This window comes from Cetorhinus maximus, chromosome 10 (genome assembly GCF_964194155.1).
Source record: "Cetorhinus maximus chromosome 10, sCetMax3.hap1.1, whole genome shotgun sequence".
Lineage (NCBI taxonomy): Eukaryota > Metazoa > Chordata > Chondrichthyes > Lamniformes > Cetorhinidae > Cetorhinus > Cetorhinus maximus.
Window position 1 is genome coordinate 101,553,518 of NC_135888.1, and position 25,637 is coordinate 101,579,154.

At 40.7% G+C, this 25,637-nt stretch overlaps 1 protein-coding gene across 1 annotated transcript in view; it reads right to left on the minus strand.

The window, feature by feature from the left end:
- Positions 1 to 550: 550 nt before the first annotated feature.
- The window catches only part of smad5 (SMAD family member 5), a 62,481-nt gene continuing 37,394 nt past the window's right edge, over positions 551 to 25,637 (minus strand). Inside the window, exons 4-7 of the mRNA XM_078550893.1 lie at positions 19,320 to 19,448; positions 11,860 to 12,081; positions 10,827 to 11,083; positions 551 to 3,026 (exon numbers count right to left, since the gene is read on the minus strand). Of these exons, the coding sequence (XP_078407019.1) occupies positions 2,883 to 3,026; positions 10,827 to 11,083; positions 11,860 to 12,081; positions 19,320 to 19,448 (752 nt within the window). The 3' untranslated portion in view covers positions 551 to 2,882. The remainder of the gene's footprint in view (positions 3,027 to 10,826; positions 11,084 to 11,859; positions 12,082 to 19,319; positions 19,449 to 25,637) is intronic.

Below are 25,637 nucleotides of genomic sequence, written 5' to 3' on the forward strand. Positions count from 1 at the left end.
TACTGAAGAAAAGACCAAGGAGGAAGAAAAGGATGCAGCATTTGGACCACCTGAATGAGAGATTGCATGGGGAATTGGAGAGAAGCACAAGGTAGAGTTGTTTAGACAAGGGAGATTGAGCCAGAACCTACAATAGGCAAACAGTAAAATTCTACATTAAACTTAAAAATAATTCCTTGTGAGGTTTAAAGGTTAATCTATTACTTTTTCATAGTTTGCTTTGCATTTCAACTGTCCCATATTTATTTTATGCACCTGAATATTTGTAAGAATATTACTGTACATCATGCTTATATATACTCTGTAGTGGTATCTCAGTATTCAACCACCTTAGCTTCTCTGTTCCTTATTCCTCAGTCAACTGCCTACCAAAAGTAATCTCTTCCTCCAAGGCTCAGTATCCATTTTCCCATTTCCATTTGAGAGTGAGCTGGACCATGTATGTTATAGTACCATATAATTGTAAATTGGTATAGTGAGTAAATTAATTGACTTAAAATATGTGATTTGGCTAGTTTCCGAATAAACACCACCACTTCACAGAAAATGATAACGATACCATTAATAGACATTGTCTTTATTTGAGAAATTTGGCAGTACACAGAAATATCCATGCTCTGTGGACTCAATGTTCAAACCTTCCCACTGTGCGTGTGCGTAAAAGAGTAAGCAATGACATTCACAAATATAAAAATGCAGATGTTCATGAATAAGCAAAGCAATTAGCACTGCCAAACAAGTTCAGACATCAAAAATGAAAAGTTAGCAAAGAATGGCAAAATCCTCTTTTAATTAGGATATGGTCAATCTCACTTATGCCCCTAGCTTCTAACAAATTGCAATTTATTAAGCAAGGGTGTGGGGTGAAATGAAAGGTGCACTTAAATATTTTTAGCATTTACTTTCCAGCTATTAATGACCATTTTTTTTATATTTCCATCATTAAACAAAAAAGCTAACTTTACAAGAATAGAATGTCACTCCTCCAATTCATTATTCAACAAACAGTATTTTATATTAGTACTGTTAGATTCTATTCAGCATTTGCTTAACAAATGTGGATGTCGAAAAGAAATGGAGAACACCTTAAGAGATACATGGACAATTCCCAATATATTTCACAAAGTTACCAAGTCCCTTCTGAACCAAACAATTTTGTCCAGGAGTTGGTGGTTTAGAAAGCATTTTGCAATTCCTGGACATAACCTAAACATAATTATTGAAATACAGTAAATAAAAATACAACTGCCACTATTTAGTATACAAATACACTGAATGCATAGCCCCATTATGCAGGATTTACCAGTTTATGTTATGCAGTTGGCAATTTTCACTGTCATTAATGCTGATAATTCAAGCACCTCGAAAGAAAAATGAGAGAGCAAAACATGATTCAGACAACTTAAAAAGAGGTACTCCTGGTTCCACAAAGATCCAAGCACCCAACAGATACAAACTTTATGCTGAGTTCCTGCCTGCAGCATTCATCTATGGGAAATACTACTTGTGAAAGGAATGCCCTAGCTTGCAACAAGATACTTTCCATTTCTTTTTTTTTTCTGCTTTTTAGTGAAATATCTCTTCCAAATGTCAAAGTGATGAGTATTTATAATGTAGTCTTACTCCAGATTATCTTGGCAAATTAATATATACATACCAGATTACAATCCCACTTTCCTAACCTACAGTTCATGTAATTATCAGGTACTCAGGCATTACAAAAAGAAGCAAATAACGTTGTCTTATTTGGTACAGAATGAACTCCAAATTAGGCTGCTGCTCATTTGACTTAAGCTATTGATCTACACTAAAGTCAATTTTATCTTACATTCTCTATTGTTAGGAATAGGCAGGTAAAGAAATGTATTAAAACAAAAACTTAAAGCTTTTAATGCATGCAAGTTTGAAAGCTGGCTGCATCTGCACAGCAGCAGAAATGCTTGCATTTATAGATAGTCATGATGCAATGAACACACACTGCACTATAAACTGTATTCTTAGGTCCACCAGCAGTTTTCTTGCTCTAAGGATCAATTAAGTCCTACAGTAGCACAAATAGATTATCATTAGCTACAGATAGGCTCATTATGAAGCCTGTTGACCAATGAATTCTACTTACTATCATACAATTTGAAGAAACTCGTGAGGAATATATAATACAAAACTTAAGACTTGTTCCAATACTTAATGCAATTTACATCTATAAGATGACAAACAGCAATGCTTTTCTACAAACACAGACAGCTCAATGTTCCAAAAAAAATGCTCAGAACAGGTTTAGATTACTGCATTTCTGAGAAAATGGCCGTGTTCATCAAGACAAAAGTGAGAAACCGTGTTCTGAACTGATAAGCTTTTTGATCAGAAACTTCACTAATGGTTAGTTTCCCTGGAATAGTAATGTTCATGACAAGAACAGTTTAAAAAAAATACATTTTTGTAAGATGCTAATGTAACTGAAAAGAAACATCTCATTAGCATCATCGTGCTACAATTTAAGGTTCTAGTTCTCCTGCCCACAATTAGCCACCTAAAAATGTTCATAACAGCTCATTCAATATAGTTGGACTTCACACCAAAGCAAAATGTTGGAAGCATTCAAATCAGATTGAAAATATCACATAGATTCTAAAGACATCCATCAATGGTTTTGTAATGTTAGCAGCTACATATAAGCAGATGACAAAAAACTATAAATACAACTCAATATATAATTAGAGAGTATGGTGAAGCAATCGATGATCGATCATAAAATCTGAAAGATTGCCATTTGAAGTTTTTTTTTTGAACTGCTCTTCGTCCAGTATATCTTTCACAGTGTCCAGTTTAAATAAAGATCCCCCCTCTGGTGTTTTCCACAGCCTGTAGATCATATTTCACTGTTAAGATACAGATGAGATAGGATTATGAGGAGAGCCCATCTGGGTAAGAACTTTGTCCAGCCACTGAAGTGGACCATGAAGATGAATTTCTATCCAACATGGTGTGCTAGTTACATCCTGTCGGTGATATTCTGCACCCCAGCCCTGTAGAAACAAGGAGCAAAATAGTGAACAATAATTTAGATTAACAAGAGTCATTGGTGCCACAAGCTAATTAAAAACACTAAACTCTTAAAAGCATTCCATGAATATGCAACTTTTCAAGCCATAGTCTTCAACTTGAAGAAGTCACAGAACAGAACATATGAACATGAAGGAGACCTTCAAGCCTGCTCTACCATTCAATAAGATCATGGCTCATCTGATTGTAACCTTCCGCCTACCCCCGATAACCTTTCACCCCTTAGTTAATCAAGAATCTTTCTAGCTCTGCCTTAAAAATTATTCAAAGGCTTTGCTTCCACTGCCTTTTGAGGAAGAGAGAGTTCCAAAGACTCACGACCCTCAGAGAAAAACTTTCTCATCTGTCTTAAATGGGTGAGCCCTTATTTTTAAACCATGACCCCTAGTTTTAGATTCTCCCACAAGAGGAAACATCCTCTCCACATCCACTCTGTCAAGACCCCTCAGGATCTTAAAGGTTTCGATCAAATCACCTCTTACTCTTCTAAACTCCAGTGGAAACAAGTTTAACCTGTCCAATATCTCCTCATAAGATAACCCACCCATTCCTGGTATTAGCCAAATAAACCTCCTCTGAACAGCTTCTCACGCATTTACATCTCCCCATGATTATCACTGTACCTTTCTGACAAGCTCCGACTATCTCTTCTTTTATACTCTATCCCACCATGGTAGTTACAATTAGGGGCCCTGTACACCACTCCAAGCGACGTTTTGCCTTTATCATTTCTCACCTCAACCCAAACTGCTTCTACATTCTAGTTTCCTGAACTTAGGTCAACAGGGAGGAGGAAATTATACGAACAAGGAGTAGGTGGCCATTTGGCCCCTTGAGCCTGCTCTGCTATTTAATAAGATAATGGCTGATCTGATAGTAACTTCAAATCTGCAATACGTCTACCTCCCTATCACCCCCTTGCTTACCAGGAATCTATCCACCTCTGCCTTAAAAATGTTCAAAGGCTCCGCTTCTTTCAACTTTTCAGGAAGACAGTTCCAAAGACTCACGACCCTCTGGGAAAAAAATTCGCCTCAACTCCATTTTAAATGGACAACTCCTTATTTTTAAACAGTGACCAGTAGTTCTAGATTCTCCCACAAGAGGAAACATCCTCTCCACATCCACCCTGTCAAGACTCCTCAGGATCTTGTGCTTCAATCAAATCGTCTCTTACTCTTCTAAACTCCAGTGGATACAAGCCTAGCCTGTCCAACTTTTCCTCATAAGACAACCCACCCATTCCAGGTAATAAAACAAAAACAGAATTACCTGGAAAAACTCAGCAGGTAAGGGTCATGAGGACTCGAAACGTCAACTCTTTTCTTCTCCGCTGATGCTGCCAGATCTGCTGAGTTTTGCCAGGTAATTCTGTTTTTGTTTTGGATTTCCAGCATCCGCAGTAGTTTTTTGCTTTCATTCCAGGTAGTAGTTTGGTAATAGGTCCCAGCACTGATCCCTGTGGCATACCACTAGTTACATCTTGCCAACCTGAAAAAGGCCAATTAATGCCGCTAATTGCATTCCCGTTAGCCAGCCAATCTTCTACCCATGCCAATATGTTACCCCCTATAACATGAGTTTCTATTTTCCGCAATACCTTTGATGTGGCACTTTATCAAATGCCTTCTGGAAATCTAAGTAGACATCCACAGGTTCCCCTTTATCCACAGTACATGTTACTTCCTCAAAGAACTCCAATAAGCTGGTTAAACATGATTTTCCTTGCACAAAATCATGTTGACTCTGCCTGATTACCTTGAACTTATTCATGTGCCCTGCTATAGCTTATTTAATAATAGCTTCTAACATTTTCCCTATGACAGATATTAAGCTAACTGGCCTTTCGTTTCCTGCTTTCTCCCTCCCTTTTTGAATAATGGAGTTACGTTTGCTATCTTCCAATCTAATGGGACCTTCCCCGAATCTAGGGAGTTTCAGAAAATTAAAACCAATGTATCAACTATCTCACGAGCTACTTCTTTGAAGACCCTAGGATGAAGTCCATTAGGACCTGAGGCACTTGTCAGCCTGCAGCTCCAACAATTTACTCAGTAGCACTTCGCTGGTGATTGGAATTTTCCCGAGTTCCTCCCTCCCTTCCATTTCCTGATTTATAGCTGCTGCTGGGATGTTACTTGTATCCTCTATGGTGAAGACTGATGCAAAATACCTGTTCAATTCATCTGCCATTTCCTTATTTTCCATTATCAATTCTCCAGACTCACTTTTAATAGGACCAACACTCACTTTGTTAACTCATTTCTTATTTTTAAGTATTTATAGAAACTCTATTTGTTTTTTATATTTCTGGCTAGCTTTCTCTCGTACTCTAATTTTTCCCTCCTTATGAATCTTTTAGTTATCCTATGCTGTTCCTCATACTCTGTCCAATCTTCTGGCCTTTCACCTATATTTGCACAGTTATATACTTTTTCTTTAAGTTTGATACCATCTTTAACCTTTCTAATTAACCATAGATGGTGTGTCCATTCCTTGGGCTTTTTCTTACTTGTTGCAATGTATTTATTCTGTACATTCTGAAATATTCTCTTAAATGTTTGCCACTGCATCTCTATTGAACTATCCCTTAACCTAATTTGCTACTTCACTGTAACAAACTCGGCTTTCATGCCCTCATAATTGCCTCTCTTTAATTTTAAAAACATGGTATTAGACCCACTCCTCTCTCCCTCAAACTGAATATAAAATTCAATCATATTATGATTGCTTCTACTTAGGGGCACCTTCACTATGAGATCATTAATTGGCCCCCATCTTGTTGGATAATACCAGGTCTAGGCCTACTCTCTGGTTGGCTCCAGAACATTATGTTCCAAGAAACTATCCCAGAAACATCTATGAACTCAGCTAGGCTACCTTTGCCCATCTAACTTTTCCAGTCTATATGTAGATTAAAATCCCCCATGATTATCGCTGTGGCTTTCTGACAAGCTCCCATTATTTCTTCCTTTATGCTCCACCCTACCATGTGATTGGTATTAGGGGGCCTGTACACAACTCCCACAAGTGACTTCTTGCTCTTACCTTTTCCCATCTCTACCCAAATCGTTTCCACATCCTGGTTCCCTGAACTTAAGTCATCCCTCTCTATTGTGCTAATACCATCATTAACTAACAAAGCCACCCCTCCACCTTTTCCTTGCTTCTTGTCATTCCTAAAAGTCCTATACCCTTTAATATTCAGGTCCCAATCCATGTCCCCCTGCAGCCATGTCTCTGTAATGGCTATCAAATCGTACTTATTTATTTCTATGTGCGCACTCAGTTCATCTGTTTTGTATCAAATGCTTCCATGCATTCAGATACAGATCCTTTTGTTTTTATCATTTTCGTTTTAACCTCTAATCTCAGCTGTTGATTTACCGTTAGATTTGTACACTCTAACCCTTCCTGTCACAGTCTGTTTTTCATTTCCTGTAATAATAACTCTCTTTGTCTTGTCTACTCTTTGATTTACCAGATCTTCCCAAATTTGTACCCGTACCCCCACTACTTCTCTAGTTATGTGGCTCACAAGGACACCGGTCCCAGCATGGTTCAGGTGCAGACAATCCCAATGATCCAGATCCCACTTTCCCCAGTAATGGTGTCAGTGCCCCACGAACCAGAACCCACTTCTGTCACAGAAGGCGTTGAGCCACGCATTCATAAGAACTAGGAGCAGGAGTAGGCAATTCAGCTCCTCGAGCCTGCCCCACCATTCAATACGATCATGGCTGATCTTATTTCAGCCTCAACTTCAATTTCCTGCCCTCTCCCCATAACCTTGCAACCCGTTACTAATTAAAAATCTGTCTATCTCCTCCTTAAATTTATTCAGCGTCCCGGCATCCACTGCACTCTGAGGTAGTGAATTCCACAGATTCACAACCCTTTGAGAAAAGTAATTCCCCCTCATCTCAGATTTAAATCTACCACCCCTTAGCCTAAAACTATGGCTTCTCGTTCTAGAATGCCCCACAAGGGGAAACATCCGCTCCACGTCTACTTTGTCTATCCCCTTTAGCGTCTTATATACCTCAATTAGATCTCCTCTCATCCTTCTAAAATATAGCCAGTATAGGCCTAAACTGCTCAATCTCTCTTCATAAGACAAGCCCTGCATCTCTGGAATCAATCTAGTGAACCTCCTCTGAACCGTCTCCGATGCAACTACATCCTTCCTCAAGTAAGGGGACCAAAACTGTGCACAGTACTCCAGGTGCGGTCTCACCAATGCCTTGTACAGTTGCAACAACACTTCCCTATTTTTATACTCTATTCCTTTAGCAATAAATGTCAAAATTCCATTTGCCTTCCTTATTACCTGCTGTACTTGCATACTAGCTTTCAGCGATTCAAGCACGAGGACACCGAGATCTCTATGCACTGAAGCATTCTGAAGTTTCTCTCCATTTAAATAATAAGTTGCCTTTTTATTCTTCCAACCAAAATGGATAACCTCACACTTATCCACGTTAAACTCCATCTGCCAAATTTTGACCTATTCACCTAACCTGTCCATATCCATTTGTAAATTTTTTATTCCTTCACTGCAACTTACTTTCCCACCTATTTTCGTGTCATCCGCAAATTTAGCTATAGTATCTTCTATCTCTGAATCCAAGTCATTAATATAGATTGTAAATAGCTGGGGCCCTATGACCGAACCCTGTGGCACCCTACTAGTTACAGCTTGCCATCCAGAAAAAGACCCATTTATCCTGACACTCTGCTTTCTCTTGGTTAGCCAATCCTCTATCCAATCTAATATATTACCCCTAACTACGTGTGATCTTATCTTGTGCGACACCTTATCAAAGGCCTTCTGGAAGTCCAGATATAGTACATCTACAAGATCCCATTACCCACTTTGCTTGTCACATCTTCAAAGAACTCTAGCAAATTAGTCAAACACGATTTACTCTTCATAAAACCGTGCTGGCTCTGTTGGATTGCATTTTGACTTTCCAAATGCCCCATTACTACTTCCTTAATAATGGATTCCAACAATTTCCCAACGACAGATGTTAAACTAACTGGTCTATAGTTTCCTACTTTCTGCCTCCCCCCCTTTCTAAATAAGGGTGTTATATTAGCATTTTTCCAATCCACTGGAACCTTTCCAGAATCCATGGAATTTTGGAATATTATAGCCAATGCACCCACTATCTCCGCTGCCACTTCCTTTAAGACCCTGGGATGTAGGGCATCAGGTCCTGGGGACTTGTCACCCTTTAATCCCAATAGTTTGTTCAGTACTTTTTCTCTAGTGATGGTGATTGTTCTAAGTTCCTCCTTCTCTATACCCTCTGCACTACCTGTTACTATTGGGGTGGCATCAGTGACTTCCACTGTGAAAACTGAGGCAAAATATTGATTAAGCGTCTCTGCCATTTCTGCGTTCCCCACTATTAACCCCCCAGTCTCATCCTCCAAGGGACCAACATTCACTTTAGCTGCACTCTTTCCTTTTATATACTTGTAGAAGCTTTTGCTATCAGTTTTTACATTTTGCGCAAGTTTTCTTTCATAATTTACCTTTGCTCTTTTTATTATATTTTTAGTAACCCTTTGTTGATCTTTAAAAGTTTCATCTCCCTAATCTGATTTGTCCTGTACCAATTTGTACTTGGCTCAGGTAATAATCTAGAGATTATGACCTTTGAGGTTCTGCTTCTTAATCTGGTGCCAAGCTCCTCATATTGACTATGTAAAACCTCCTTCTTTGTCCTACCTATGTTTACTTTCCATGTGGGCCTAATGAGGAACACAGCATGCTTTGCCTTAAGCCTCAAGTAATAACCCTGTATCTTTTAAAGTGAGGTTTTGTGGATGAGGTGAAGAATGTAGCTTCACCTGTTTGCATGTTCTGTCAGTAGCACATATTCCAAAGTCAGATTCAGAGTAAAGCTGCCCAGCCACAAAAAGCAAACCCACTATACCGATATTTTTATTTCCCACAGCAACCATCTCTTGGTCTTCATAATTTCATGCCAAATATGGTAGAATTTTCTAAAGGGCCCAAGCCTAACTAAAACTGGGCTGAAATGGCCAAACTTATTTCATTCTGGATCCTTTACACCAAATTAGAGCACTGGCTTGCAGGGCTATGTGGAACTAAATGGAAAGAATCCCAGTCCCAATGTCTGGCTTATCTGTCGAACTCTTAAGGATTTCTAACACACTGCCTAATTGTGAATGAATCCATTGTTTGCCTGACCCAAACCAAAGTATAATTCACTGCTGAACATGCAGTCTCCTTTAATGAAGATTCTCTGCATGATTATGCCTTTCACCACTTGCCCTGCCCAAATAGCCTTAGTTGTGGTGTACATCTATCTGCATCACACTTGGCTTCTCTACCTATACCATTTCTCCTCCTTCAAAGGCCTACCCTGCAAGTTCCCTTAACAAGTCAGTTGACCATCAAGAGTGCAATCGATTACTACAGGTCTGTCTTTTGGATTACCAAGTAATTCAGCTAGTGCCATCTATAAAATGCACTGCAGGAATTCACCAAGGCTCCTTCCAAACCCACGACCAGTACCATCTAGAAGGACAAGGGCAGCAGATAGATAGGAACACCACCACCTGGAAGATCCCCTCCAAGTTACTCACCACCCTGACTTGGAAATATATCGACGTTCCTTCACAGTTGCTGGGTCAAAATCCTGGAACTCCCTTCCTAACAGCACTGTGCGTGTACCGACACCACCAGTCCTGGACTGCAGCGGTTCAAGAAGGAAGCTCACCACCACCTTCTCAAGGGCAACTAGGGATGGGCAATAAATGCTGGCCCAGCTAGCGAAGCCCACATCCCGTGAATGATAAAAAAACCTAGCTTCATACCAAAAAACTGTACTTACCCTCCCTTCTCTCCTTTCCCCACACCTCAACATTTCTGATAAGGGAGACTGAATTAACAGGTCAGCAAGGAGAGAAGGCACAGACGTCAGGAGAAGCAGATGGAGATTATTAGATGAATGACCAAGGACAAAAAGACAGTGCTAAGGTTAAGGGAGGATACCTCAGTCAATGTTAGTGCAGAGCTAAGAAGGGAGATACACATGGATTTTGAATGCAAAATAGCAGGATAGAGCAGAGTGAGGTGCAGGGCAAGTCGTGATGGTATAACCAGGTAAAGGTGCTTTGGCGAGGGAGGTGGAATTATCATCAGTAAGTCATAATTTGGTGAGTGTCTAAATGTTAATGGATTTGTCTCAAGAGATGCTCAATAGTTTTTTTTTTTACAAATAGATGGATATTGTCACAACCTCTTATCCTCACCTCCATTTATCTTATAATGGAATTGAAAAGCAAACGAAGATGATAAACAATGTTTACTAACCAGCAGTTATTAATATTTCCCCTTGTGAGAATCTATGAATCAACACATCATTTGAATTGTTGCACTACTGTCACTCAATCTGGCTCACACAAGGTACAGAAAAGCCAAATGACCTTAGTATGAGTAGCCCTCGTATATTTGCTCCCTCTGAGAAGGTCTCCCTTCAGGATTACACTGTCTGCCCAGTTGATTTCAAGGCTTCGTTCTGTAGGGACCTACATCCAAAAACTTTGCAGCAATGTGCTTTTGCACCACTATCCAAAACTCAGTAGATGCAATGTTAGTTGTCAAATAAAACATTTCTCATCAACATTAGACAATAGTTTTAAAAAAAAATACCATACAAGTGCTAATTTAAAATTAATAACTTTCTGAACTCATGGTTCAACTTTTGGGCCTTTTTCCTCACCTTAACAAAGCTCATGCGAATGGTGCACATCTTGGTGAGTTCATAGACTGCTTCAAAGCCATGATTTACAGACTGAGCTAGAAGCTGGGCAAACTCTTGGTTGTTAAATATCTTTAAGCTGCAACCACTAGGTATCTTACAAACGGTAGTTGGATGAAAGCCATGGTGATAATTGCAATTTCTACTTTGGACAAAAATGCTGCTGTCACTAAGGCATTCAGCATAGACTTCACCTCCCACATAGTATAGATGGACACCTGCAAAAAAAATTATAAGAGAATATTTAATTTATCATTGCAATAGTTATATGTATCACATAAAAAGCTGTCTCTACAAATAAACGAACTGCCATTATCCCTTACATGGGCCAAGCTGGAGGTGCGGGGTGGGAGCAAGGGAGTAGGGGAGCAGGTGGGAAAGCCGGTGGAGACGAGGGTGGGAGACGCTCTTCCTTCAGCAAGATGCTGGTTGGACAAAAGTTTTAAATGCGAAAACTCTCAACGAGGAAGGCCATACTTCTGTTGGTAATTCAATATTTTTCCATCATTCGTTGCCTTTTCAATTATACTAATGCAGTGGAACTTAAATTGCCAGTGGAATCTCAAATGCAGTAGAACACTTGTCATCCTGATATGCTAAAATGTTTAATTGTGCTTCATGAGAGCATATAAAGCATTCTGGGTAGTTGCAATACAGGCAGCAATGAAGGAAACTCGTAACATGTTTTTCAAGCTGTTGCCACAAAGTGGGACTAGCTCCAATTCTTATGGTAGATGTTGCCTTGCAAGTGAGCAACATACATTACCACATTCTCTGACTTCATTTTCTTAAATATTTTTGGACTAAAAGGAGCTAAGTGTTTTATAAAAGGTATGCAACAAATTATCACTGATATACTGTGAGGGCTCACATAAACAAAGGCATTGCATATATTTAATTCAAGAACTAGAAATAATTCTGGTTAATGACAACACAAGTTAATACTGCAACATTTTGGGATTGCTGGTTCAGTTGCCTTGAAAATTAAGCATACCTTTGCCAATGTGCCGCCTGGTGTTCTCAATGGTGGAGTTGCGATTTACATTGGAAAGAAGGCCAAGACAGAAACGGTTTTTGTTGTTAGATGGATCAGTAAAACCATCCACTAAAACACTGGTAGAGGAAGCATGGAAGGCCTCTCCAACTCTATTATTTAACTCATAGTACACAATGGAGCACCAGTGCTTAGGCTCTTCATAAGCAACAGGTTGAACATCTGAAATAAAGTTACAGCAGATTAAATTAAGTTAATGTGTTTTGTATTGCAAGATATTCTCCTCTCTCTCCCTTTTCTCTAAAAGTAACTCCATGTAATCTTACTTTTGAACTATAGTGCATAGGAAGAGAAAAAGGAATTTTAGAATTCATAACTAGGAAATGTAACTACGCTTAGGTATCATTTTTGAAGCACCTTTATGGAATATAGTCTAAAACTATCTTTGTTTAACAAAGAAATGATTGCATTAAAGTTCAACTGCTAATATTAAACAATTGCTCTTGTTGAAAAATTCTCAAATTCATAACTTGCAGTCAACAGACGATTGCAAGCCACAAACTATAGTGTTCATTATCTTTATAACTTGCACAGTACACGCCTGTAGTCTTTACCAGATATTCTGGTGGCACCTATCTAGCAACATCTACTCTAAGGAATGAAGTAAAACTCCATTTGTCACTCATCTTTTCTTCAAATCTGGTTTTATTCAAGCAATTGCAATCTATTTGAATATGAATAGAGCACCACATTAAACCTGAAAAAGGAAAACCATGCAAGCAGCTCATCGCTATAAAATTAAATGCTGAACTTCATTCCAACCTTAAAGTGGAACACATCACTATTTTCTTTCAGTACGATAATCTAATAGCTAAAACTAAAGATTATTCTATTCATTACACTTATCAAAGTCATTTTCTCATTCCAGTCTCGGAGAATTAACACGCTTAAATGCTAATAGTAAGCCACCAGTGTGCTTTCTAATCTTGATTTTATTGGCTACCCTTTAGATAGTACCCATTACTCTCCCAAAGCAGATTTCTAGAGTAAGGGAAGACCACTTTAACAGAGACCAATGTAACAATGGTAAATTTCAGGTTTCTGCTGGCAACGGTTGCAGAATGGTTTCAGCACAGGAGGCAGCCTTTCGGCCCATCAAGTTAGTGTTGACTCTCTGCAAGAGCAATTTGTCTAATGCCATTCCCCCATGGCTCTACAAATTTTCTCTCTTCAGATAATGATCCAATTATGTTTTGAATGTCTCGATTGAATCTTCCTCCATCGCACTCTCAGGCAGGGCATTTCAGATACTAACCACTTGCTGCGTTTTTCATGTCACTATTGCTTCTTTTGCCAATTACCTTAATTCCGTGTCCTCTTGTTCTCGATCCTTCCACCAACGGGAACAGTTTTCCCCTATCTACTCTGTCGAGGCCCCTCATGATTTAAGCACAGTATCTTCCTATAAATGTTGTTCTCTAACACATTAAAAGTAAATTCAGTTTGTGGCTGCAGACATTATCAAACTTAAGCCCAAGAGGAGATACTTTCTGCCATTAAATACATGCCATCAAACATCCAACAACTTTACTTTGATAGGATGACGTATTTTGTCTTCATAGGAACCAAATGGTTAACTTAAGTGTACTTGAACGGCAAGGGAGAAACTGCAACAAACTATTTATAATATCTAGCACACAACTGAAGTTAGATTTGAATATTAGCCTGTTCTTTCAATATGCTGTTACAATTCTGTTGTGCTGTTCCAAGAGTCTACAGTTTGTTGTCAAATAGTGTGCAGTGTGTTGTCAGAAAAGCATTTCACCAGATTGCTGAATATTACAGAGTAGCCACTCTAGCCAGATTGTTTTCATGTTACTCTGGAAAAGGGCATGACATTTAAAATTTGGAAACAAAAAAAGACAGCTTAATTTGGTGCCAGTGTCCAATTTCTTCTGTCAGGGGCACTAGAAATGTTTGGATGCGGGGGGTGTTTTATGGGAGACGGTCAAAACAAGAACTGGGAACAGGCACAGGAAGGTATCCAGTTGGGGTGGCTCACAGTTCTGCTGCTTCCTTTTGCACCAATATTGTCAACTTTGGAGTTAAGGTAAATTAGCCATGAACCCGAGTTCGTACTAGCTGCAAAATTGCTCTTAAAACCATCATCTAAACAAACATTCCTTGTGGGGCTATCTTTGGTTGTGAGGGGAGCCAATGGCTATAGTTTATAATTGTTAACTTTGTTAGTTGAAGAGATAGAAATGATATTGTATGTACTGAAAATATCCATTTTAAAATAACATTGTTGAAATTTTAGTTGGTTATGAACATGGCTATCATAAACAATCAAGCTGGATCACTAAATTTTATCCCTGCAGTCTGGAAGGTACGAACGCAATCTTAAAACCAAAGAATAGCAGTGAAGTGCAATCAGCAACAGAATGTACAATTGAGGCTGCTTACGATAGAATTCTATTCCCCAAAAAGTGGAGTTATACAATTTACTAAATTTAGTTGTTGAAACAACTGAATGCAAATTTGATGTGTATACTGTTAAACATTATCCATCTCGGTGTAATCATGTCAAACAAGGGGCATAAATGCTTTACATGTATTTTCTTTAAAGGAGGTAACATTTTAAATGTTATTTGAATGTGAGCTCTACAATGACTCCTATTGTAGTTCCACAAAAACTGCATGTTAGCATTAACATGCTTTATTTTGCTATGCATTTAACACACTTCTTTCAATTCTATAATGATCAGCAAGAACATGGGGACTGCTGTATAAAGTAATGTAAATACTAATCTAAATGACTAGCTAGAGATACTAACGCTCAGCGTCTATATAATCTCTGGCAGAAGTAATTCTGTAAGACAAGCATGATGCAAGTGGTGCAACAATAACTTGTATTTATATAGCACCTTTAACATAATAAAATGTCCCAATACACTTCACAAGAGCGCTATGGAGCAAAATTGGACACTTAATCACATAAGGCGATACTAGGGCAAAGTTATGCCAGAGGTCGGATTTAAGGAGCAACTTAAAGAAAGAAAGAGTGGTAGAGAAGCAGCAAAGTTTGGATATTATGACACAGCCGATTGTAAAAGCTGAGTTGTTCAAATCCCAGAAACAACTGTCATAACCCATTTCTGCAATTTGTATGTTTTGAGATTCAGTAGTAATAAAACCACTGAGTCTCAGAAGATTTTTTTCTAAAACTAAATTAAACATGTATTAATACAAGAAAAATTGTAAACATAATGCAAAATTACTACTATAACTACAAAAATCCCCTAATTAATCTGACTCTCAGTTACACCTCAGTTTACATAACAGTAAATCTCAGATTTAAAGAGACACCTGGCAGAGCACAACCTGGACAGTCACATTCAAAATGAGTTTCTTACAGCTCTGGGTCCTTCTCACACTTGTTATATCTTAAAATGCCTCTCCCATACTCAATCTCCTTTCTCCTTTATAGATATCTTTCTCTTTGAATGTAAATTTTCCATTGTATCACTAGGCTTTTAATTTTGCCTCTTCCAACAATAACATCCTTTGATTCCGCCAATTTTATTAGTAAACTGAAAAAAATAAACATTGCTTGGCGTCTTCTAGCTAGGTGCAAGATTTCACCCATTTTTTTGAATGGTTTCTTTAAAAATGCAAATTGCCCCCTTGACACCTATGTTTCTAAATTTCCCTGTGTTTATCTAGTTACCATTTCAAAACCTGCTTCTTTCAACACATCAAAGCCTCTAGACCAGCTGGTTTTAACCCAATTAAGACACACACATATAGACACAGACACCACTAAACTCTTTTAAAAAATAATTTCCAACAACATTATGGACACTAATCTCTTCATAAGATAAGAAATAGGAGATGTATGCCATTTGGCCCCTCGAGCCTGCTCTGCCATTTAACAAAATCATGGGTGATATGTTACGGCCTTAACTCCACCTTCCTGCCTGTCCTCCGTAATACTTGACTCTCTTATAGATCAAAAATTGATTTAACTCAGCCTTGAATATATTCAATCACCTAGCCTCTACTGCTCTCTGGTAGAGAATTCCAAAGGTAAACAACCCTTTGAGAGAAAAAATGGCTCCTCATTGGAGTCTTAAATGGGAGACCCCTTATTTTTAAACTGTACCCCCATGTTCTAGATTCCTCCACGAGGGGAAACATCCTCTCAGCATCCACCCTGTCAAGTCCCCTCAGAATCTTATGTTTCAATATCACCTCTCATTCTTCTAAACTCCAATGAGTACAGGCCCAAATTGCTCAACCTTTCCTCATAAGACGATCCCTTCACCCTAGGAATCAGCCGAGCGCTGCTTCCAGTGCAATTATATCCTTAATTAAGGAGGCCAAACTGCATAGGATACTCCAGATGCAGTCTCTAAGGCATGTACAATTGCAGCAAAATTTCCCTACTTTAATATTCCATTCCCCTTGCAATAAAAGCCAACATTCCATTTGCTTTCCCAATCATTTACTGCACCTGCATGCTGTTCTTCTTTGAGATTCATGTACCGGGACACCCTGATCCCTCCGTACCACAGATTTCTGTAGTCTCTCCATTTAAATAGTATACTGCTTTTCTATTCTCCCTTCCAAAGTGGACAAGTTCACATTTTCCCACATTATACTCCATCTGCCAAATTTTTGCCCATTCACTTTACCTATCTATGGCTCTTTGTAGGCTCCTTATGTCCTCTTCACAACTTGCTTTCCTACCTGTCTTTGTGTCATCAGAAAATTTAGCTACCGTACCCTTGGTGCCTTCATCCAATTTATTAATTATATTGTTATTAATATAGATTGTAAATAGTTGAAGCCCCAACACTAATCCCTGTGGCACTCCACTCCACTAGTTACAACTTGCCAACCCAAAAACAGTCCAACTCCCTGCTTCCTGTTAGCTAACTAATCCTCTATCCATGCTAATATGTTACCCCCCCAACACTATGAGTTCTTATCTTGTGTAGTAACCTTTACGTGGCACCTTATCAAATGCCTTTTGGAAATCCAAATAAACTACATCTGCTGGTCATCCACCCTGCTTATTATTTTTCTTCAAATAGCTCCAATAAATTAACCAAACATAATTTCCCTTCCATCAAATCATATTGGTTCTGCCTGATTTTCTCAATGTCCTGCTATTACCTCCTCATTAATGAATTCAAGCATTTTCCCCATGACAGATGTTAGGCTAACTGGCCTGTAGTTTCCTGCTTTCTGTCTCCTTCCTTTCTTCAATAAAAGGTGTTATATTTGTGGTTTTCCAATCCGGTGGGGCCTTTCCAGAATCTAGGGAATTTTGGAAGATTACAACAAACGCATTCACCATCTCTGCAGCCACTTCAAGACCCGAGGATGCATAGAATTTTATCTGTCCCCAACTTGTCTATGTCCCTTTGAATTTCTACACTATCCTCCTAACAATGCTTCCAAGTTTTGTATTTTCCACAAACTTTGAGATTGTGCTCTGTACACCAAGGTATAGGTCATTAACATACATCAGGTAAAGCAAGGTTCCCAACACTGACCCCTGGGGAACTCCATTACAAACCTTCCTCTAGCCTGAAAAACATCCATTAACCACTAATCTGTTTCCTGTCGCTCAGCCAATTCTGTATCCATGTTGCTGCACCCCTTTTATACCATGAGCGTTAACTTGGCTCACAAGTCTATTATGCAAGCACTGTATCAAACGACTCTTGCAAGTCCATATATGCATCAACAGCATTGCCCTCATCATCCCTCTGTTAGCTCCTCAAAAAACCCCAGCAAGCTAGTTAAACATGTTTTTCCTTTAAAAAATCCATGCTGGCTTTCCCTAATTAACTTGCATTTGTCCATGTGACTATCAGTTTTGTCCTGAATTATTGTTCTTAGAAGTTTCCCCACCACTGAAGTTAAACTGACTGGCCTGCAGTTGCTGGGCTCATCTTTACACCCTTTTTAGAACAAGGGTGTAACATTTGCAAATCTCCAGTCCCACCCATGAGTCTTCCTTAGACTAAAATATTATGGCCAGTACCTCTGCAATTTCCATTCTCACTTCCTTCAGTATATGTTCCTGATGCCTTATCAAATAACCTATCCAATATCACTTACTTCTCAATTTTAAACCCATCTAGTGTCTGAATTACCTCTTCTTTTACCATGGCCTGGGTAGCATCATCTTCCTTCGTAAAAATGGATGCATAGTATTTATTTAGTACCTCAGCGATGCCCTCTGCACCCATGTGCAAATCCCCTTTTTGGTCCCTAATGGGCCCTGCTCCTCGTCTTACCACCTTTTTACTATTTATATGCCGATTGAAGACTTTGGGTTTCCCTTTTATGTTGACTGCCAGTCTCTTTTCATACTCCCTCTTTGCTTCTCTTATTTGCTTCTTCACCTCTCCTCTAAACCTTTTATATTCAGCTTGGTTTTCAATTGTATTTTCTACCTGACACCTGTCATAAGCACACTGTCTTCTTTATCTTAATTTCTATCTCCTTTGTCATCCAGGGAAGGAAGCTCTGGATTTGTTTGCACTACTTTTCCCTTTCGAGGAAATATACTTTGACTGTGCCTGAATCATTTCCTCTTTGAAGGCAGGCCATTGATCAGATACTGTTTCTCCTGCCAATCTTAGATTCCAACTTATTCTGGCCAGATCTGTTCTTACACCATTGAAATTGGGTTGTCCGCAGTTAATTTTCCTTGCTCTGAACTGTTGTTTGCCCTTTTCCAGTCAGCCTAAACATATGATACAATGATCACTGTCCCCTAAACGTTCACCTATTGACACTTGATCTACTTGGCCCACTTCATTTCCAAGAACCAGGTCTAGCAATGCCTCATTCTTCACTGGACTGGAAACAGTTTAAGAAAATTTTCCCGAACACACTCTAGGAACTCTTGCCCCTCCCTGCCCTTTACACTACTACTATCCTGGTCTATATTTGGATAATTGAAGTGGCCCATTATAAGTACTCTATAATTTTAACACCTCTTTGTAATTTCTTTACAAATTTGCTTCTCTACATCCTTTCCACTAGTTGGTGGCCTATAGACTGCAACAAATAATGTTCCTGAGCTCTAGCCAAATAGATTCTGTCTTTGATCCCTGTGAGATATCCTCTTTCTCCATCACTGCAATGGTCTCCTTAATCAATACTGCCACCCCTCCCCTTTCTCGTTCTTTCCTATCTTTCCTAAACACCTGGTATCCAGGGATATTTAACACACAGTCCCCACCATTCTTTGAGCCAGGTCTCTGTATTGCCATAATATGATATTTCCATGTGGCAATCTGCGCCTGTAACTCACCAATCTTATTTACCAAAAGGATCAAGCCTGCATTTAACTCTCTGAATGATGACATCAGAAATAGACCAATAGTTCAGTAGCACTAATTGAGGCTGATTATTCATTAGCTCTGGGATCTTACCTCTAGTGGAGATAATGGGCAGATTGGGTATGCTGGAGGTCATCATGACATTCCCAGTATCCATAGGTTGTGTACTGTCCTGATTCATCTGCTCTTCTGGTGGCATGTAAGCAGGTGGAGGCGTATCAGCTGTATGGAAGAGAGCATTTATGACTTAACAGCATGCCAGGGCTCAAAATAAGCTTAAGAACCGCCAAGTCAGCACCAGCAACAGCTCATAATTTACCGGCATATTAAGTCACATGTCTTATGCACATCTGTCACACCCCAGACACCATCAAGGATGCAAAGCAATCTCCAAAAAAAACCATGCAATTTCATCCTGTTCATTTATGTAATTCATTTTTGTGAATTGGAGTTGAAATTGAGGCAGCTAAATATCACAAATGTCCATGGCCACAGAAGATCCACTCAGGTTATAACAAAAATTAAAGCTTTTTTAAAAAACGTGCATACTTTGCAAACTGACATCAACATATACTTGCATGTTCAAAGATTCTAAACAAACGTCTGAGAATTAAAGCATATTGCAACAGGCATGACTTCAGAAGTTGCTCCAACTGTACAATCACATGTATTACCATTGTACTGTATTGGTGTCTCCCTGGCATATCAGTGTTTATTCTGGACCCTAACATGAACAATGTACCTCAGAGGCAGTGAGCTGACTGACAGCAATTCTAATTTAGTTAAATAAATATAAAACAACAATTCCCTTCAGCCAAAGGATAGATAAAAAAACACTCCGCAATCACATTCATGTTTAACAGGTGAACAAAGAAAAATAGGGCAGTTATGCTTCAGTTATTTAGAGCACTGGTAAGACCACATCTGGAGTACTGTGTACAGTATTATTCTCCTTATTTAGGAAAGATGTAAATGTGTGAGAAGCAGTTCAGCGAAAATTTACTAGACTAACACCAGGAATGGGCAGGTTGTCTTATGAGGAAAGGTTGGGACAGTTCAGGCTTGTAATCTTTTTATTCACATTCGGGATGTGGGCATCGCTGGCTAGGCCAGCATTTATTGCCCATCCCTAATTGTCCTTGAGAAGGTGGTGGTGAGCTGTCTTCTTAAACCGCTGCAGTCCACCTGGCAATTGTCCCTGAGAAGGTGGTGGTGAGCTGCCTTCTTAAACCGTTGCAGTCCACATGGCATAGGTACACTCTCAGTGTTGTTAGGGAGAAAGTTCCAGGATTTGGACCCAGCGACTGTGAAGGAGCAGCAATATATTTCCAAGTCAGGATGGTGAGCGGCTTGGAGGGAAACTTTCAGTTGGCGGTGTTCCCATGTATCTGCTGCCCTTGTCCTTCTAATGGTAACGGTCATGGGTTTGGAAGATGCTGTCTAAGGAGCCTTGTCGAGTTTCTGCAGTGCATCTTGTAGATGGTACACACTGCTGCCACTGTTCATCGGTGGTGGAGGGAATGAATGTTTATGGGTGGAGTGCCAATCAAGCGGCTGCTTTGACCTGGATGATGTCAAGCCTCGAGTGTTGTTGGAGCTGCATTCATCCAGCCGAGCGGAGAGTATTCCATCACATTCCTGGACTTGTGCCTTGTAGATGGTGGATAGGCTTTGGGGAGTCAGGAGGTGAGTTACTCGCCGCTGGATTCCTAGGCTCTGACCTGCTCTTGTAGCCGCAGTATTTATATGGCTAGTCCAGTTCAGTTTCCGGTCAATGGTAGCCCTCAGGATGTTGATAGTTGGGGATTCAGCAATAGTAATGCTACTGAATGTCAAGGGCAGATGGTTAGGTTCTTTCTTGTTGGAGATGTTACTTGCCACTTGTCAGCTCAGGCCTGGATGTTGTCCAGTCTTGCTTCACTGGAGCTTAGAAGAGTAAGAGGGGACTTGATCAAAACCTTTTAGGATCCTGTGAGATCTTGACAAGAGTGGTGCGGAGAGGATGCTTCCTCTTATGGGAGAATCTAGAACTAGGGGTCACGATTTAAAAATAAAGGGTCGCTCATTTCAGACAGAGATGAGATTTTTTTCTCTGAGGGTCGTGAGTCTTTGGAACTTTCCTCCTTAAAAGGCAGTGGAAACTGGTTATTTAAATATTTTTAAGGCAGAACTAGATACATTCTTGATTAACAAGGGGGTGAAAGGTTATCCGGGGTAGGCGGAAGGTTACAGTCAGATCAGCCATGATCTTATTGAATAGTGGAGTAGGCTTGAATGGCCGATAGGCCTACCCCTGCTCCTAGTTTCTATGTTCATATGTATGATCAGCTGAAAGCATAACATTAAGTTTCACATGTTTGCTGTTGACACCCAACTCTGCCTCACCGCTACCTCTCTCGACTCCTTCACTATTGCTAAATTATCAAACGGCTTTTATGACACCCACTACTGGATGGGCAGACATTTACCCCAATTAAATACCGAGAAGGCTGAAGCTATTGTCTTTGGTTTGCATTCCAAATTCCATTCCCTGGCTACCCACTCCATTCCTCTCTGGCAACAATCGGAGACTAAACCAGACTGTTCACAACCTTGGTGTTACATCTGACCGCAAGCTGAGCTTCCAACCACGTGATCACTATTAACAAGACCGCATATTTCCACCTCTGTAACAATGCCTGACTTCGTACCTGTCTCAGCTTGCGTGCCTCTGAATCTCTCATTCATGCCTTTGTTACCTCTAGTTTTGACGATTTCAATGCACTCCTGTCTGGTCTCCCACATTCTGCCCTCTGTAAACTTGGGAGTCATCCAAAACCCTGTACCCACATTTTAACATTCAAGTCTCATTCCCCTGTAGTGAAGGGAGTTCCATGAGGGGTTGGATGGGGGCAGTCGTATAGTTATCCAGAAGTTAGAAGTGATTTTAATTTTTCTTTTTCTGGATAGCAATTAATGTAAGACAGAACCATCCAAAGTTTGCGATTTATATCGTGCTTTAGGATGGTTCCCAGTGCAGGGCAATTGCCAACTGCTTTAAACTTCCCAGGCAATCATCATGCAATCCTTACCTAGGGACTTGCCGGGGAGTGGGGCGGGAGAAGAGGTGGTGGTCTCCAGTACATCTTTGAGGTAGCCCCGCAGCTCAGAAGTCAGGGCCTATATCTAAGGAACTGATCTGTTCCAAAGCAATTCCAGCAATAGGAATTAGATATTGAAAAATTCCAAGGTCAATTCTCTGACTCTATATCAGGCAACACAAGAATTCTCTAATATTCAAAGAACTATGATTACACTATATGACACAGAGCTCCAGGATATGGTGAAGGAATCAAATTCTCAGTGTGTTTCAATTTCAGGATTCCAGGATTGACTGTGAAACTCTCAAAGATTTATTTCTCTGTTGGTGCTTGTGCAATCATTTGCAATTTCCAATATTGTGCACTTCTGCATGGACTGGATTGGTGATTTACAGTTCAAAGCTAAAGGTCACCCTAGCTCACTCCTTAGTCACCCCCAATAATCCCCCCGCTTCCCACGGCATCTTTCCATGCAAACGCAGGAAATGTAACACCTGCCCTTTAACCTCCTCTCTCCTCATCACCCAAGGTCTCAAACAATCCTTCCAGGTGAATCAGCGATTTACGTGTACTTCTTTCAATCTAGTCTACTGTATTTGTGACTGACAACGTGGTGTTCTCTACATTGGGGGAGGACAAACACAGACCTCCATTCAATCCACAAGCATGACCCCGAGCTTCAGGTGGCCTGCCATTTTAATTCTCAACCTTACTCTCACTGACATTTTTGTCCTTGGCATACTGTTCCTGTGAAACTCAACGTAAACTTGCAGAACACCATCTCATCTTTTGATTAAGTATTAACAGCCTTCAGGACTCAACATTGAGTTCAGCAATTCTATTTTGTTTCCTTTTTTTAATTCATTTACGGGGTGTGGGCGTTGCTGGCTAGGCCAACATTTATTATCCCTCCCTAAATGCCCTCGAGAAGGTGGTGGTGAGCTGCCTTCTTCAACTGCTGCAGCTCGTATGGTGTAGATACACCCACAATGCTGTTAGGGACGGAGTTCCATCAATTGGGCCCAGCAGTGAAGAAACAGTGTTATATTTCCAAGTCAGGATGGTGAGTGGCTTGGAGGGGAACTTCCAGGTGGTGGTGTTCTCATCTATCTGCTGCCCTAGTCCTTCGAGATGGCTGCAGTCATGGGCTTGGAAGGTGCTGCCTAAGCAGTCTTGGTGATTTTCTGCAGTGCATCTTGTAGATGGTACACACTACTGCTGCTGTGTGTCAGTGGTGGAGGGAGTGAATGTTTGTGGATGGGGTGCCAATCAAGCAGGCTGCTTTGTCCTGAATGGTGTCAAGTTTCTTAACTGTTGTTGGAGCTGCACCCACCCAAGCAAGTGGAAAGTATTCCATCACACTCCTGCCTTGCGCCTTATAGATGGTGGGCAGGCTTTGGGGAGTCAGCGTGATGAGTTACTCATCGCAGGATTCCTAGGCTCTGACCTGCTCTCCTAGCCACAGTATTTATATGGCTAGTCCAGTTCAGTTTCTGCTCAATGGCTGAAGACGGTTGGGCCTAGGACACTACCTTGAGGAACTCCTGTGGTAATGTCCTGGAAATGAGATAATTGGCCTCCAACATCCACAAACATCTTCCTTTGTGCTAGGTATGATTCCAACCAGCAGAGAGTTTTCCCCCCGGATTTCCATTGCCTCCAGTTTCGCTAGGGCCCCTTGATGCCACAATCAGTCAAATGCTGCCTTGACGTCAAAGGCAGTCACTCTCACCTCACCTCCAGAGTTCAGCTCTTTTGTCCACGTTTGAACCAAGCCTGAATGAGGTCAGAAGCTGAGTGACCCTGGTGGAACGCAAACCGAATATCAGTGAGCGGTCTATTGCTAAGTAAGTGCTGCTGATAGCGCTGCTGATGACCCCTCCCATCACTTTACTGATGACCGAGAGTAGACTGATGGGGCGGTAATCAGCCGGATTGGATTGGCCCTACTTTGTGCGTATAGGACATACCTGGGCAATTTTCAACATAGCCAGATAGATGCCAGTGTTGCGGGCAATTCTCCACATAGCCGGGTAGATGCCAGTGTTGCAGCTGTAGTGGAAGAACTTTGCTAGGGACGTGCCAACTTCTAGAGCACAAGTCTTCAGTACTATTGCTGGAATGTTGTCAGGGCCCATAGCCTTTGCAGCATCCAGTGCCTTCAGCCGTTTCTCAATATCACATGGAATGGATCTAATTGACTGAAGACTGGCACCCATGAGGCTGGAGACCTCCAGAGGAGGCAGAGACGGACCATCCACTCAGCACTGCTGGCTGAAGATTGATGCAAATGCTTCAGCCTTATCTTTTGCACTGTTATGCTGGACTCCCCCATCATTGAGGATGGGATATTTGAGGAGCCTCCTTCTCCAGTGAGTTGTTTTAATTGTCCACTACCTTTCACAGCTGGATGTGGCATGACTTCAGAGCTTAGATCTGGTTGCGAAATCGCTTAGCTCTGTCTATCACTTGCTGTGTACACTGTTTGGCATTCAAGTAGTCCTGTGTTGTAGCTTCACCAGGTTGACACCTGATTTTTAGGTATGCCTGATGCTGCTCCTGGTATGCCCACCTGCACTTTTCATTGAACCAGGGTTGATCCCCTGGCTTGATGATAATGGTAGAGTGGTGGATATGCTGGGCCATGAAGTTACAGATTATGATCAAGTACAATTCTGCTGCTGCTGATGACCCACAGCATCTCATGGATGCCCAGTCTTGAGTTGCTATATCTGTTCGAAATCTATCCCATTTAGCATGATAGTAGTGTCACACAACACAATGGAGGGTAAAGATGGGACTTCATCTCCACAAGGACTGTGCAGTGGTCACTGCTACCGATGCTATCATGGACAGATGCATCTGTGGCAGGCAGGTTGGTGAGAGTTGAGATCAAATACGTTTTTCCCTCTCGTTGGTTCCCTCACCACCTGCCGTAGACCCTGTCTAGCAGCTATGTCCTTTAGGACTATGCCAGCTCGGTCAGTCGTGGTGCTACCGAGCCAGTCTTGGTGGTGGACATTGAAGTCCCCCACCCAGAGTACAATCTGTGACCTTGCCACCCTCAATAATTCCTCCAAGTGGTGTTCAACATGGAGGAGCACTGATTCATCAGCTGAGGGGTGGGGGTGGTAATTAGCAGGAGGTTTCCTTGCCCATGTTTGACCTGATGCTATGGGAGACTTCATGGGGGCCAGAGTCGATGTTGAGAACTCCTCAAGCCTGGTTTAATTGGTTCTGGAAGATGTGTGATTGAAAATGCACATAAAAGTATCAATTGAGCACAAAACAAATGAGGCTGAAGAATAAAAATATTCAGCCAGAAGAGCTC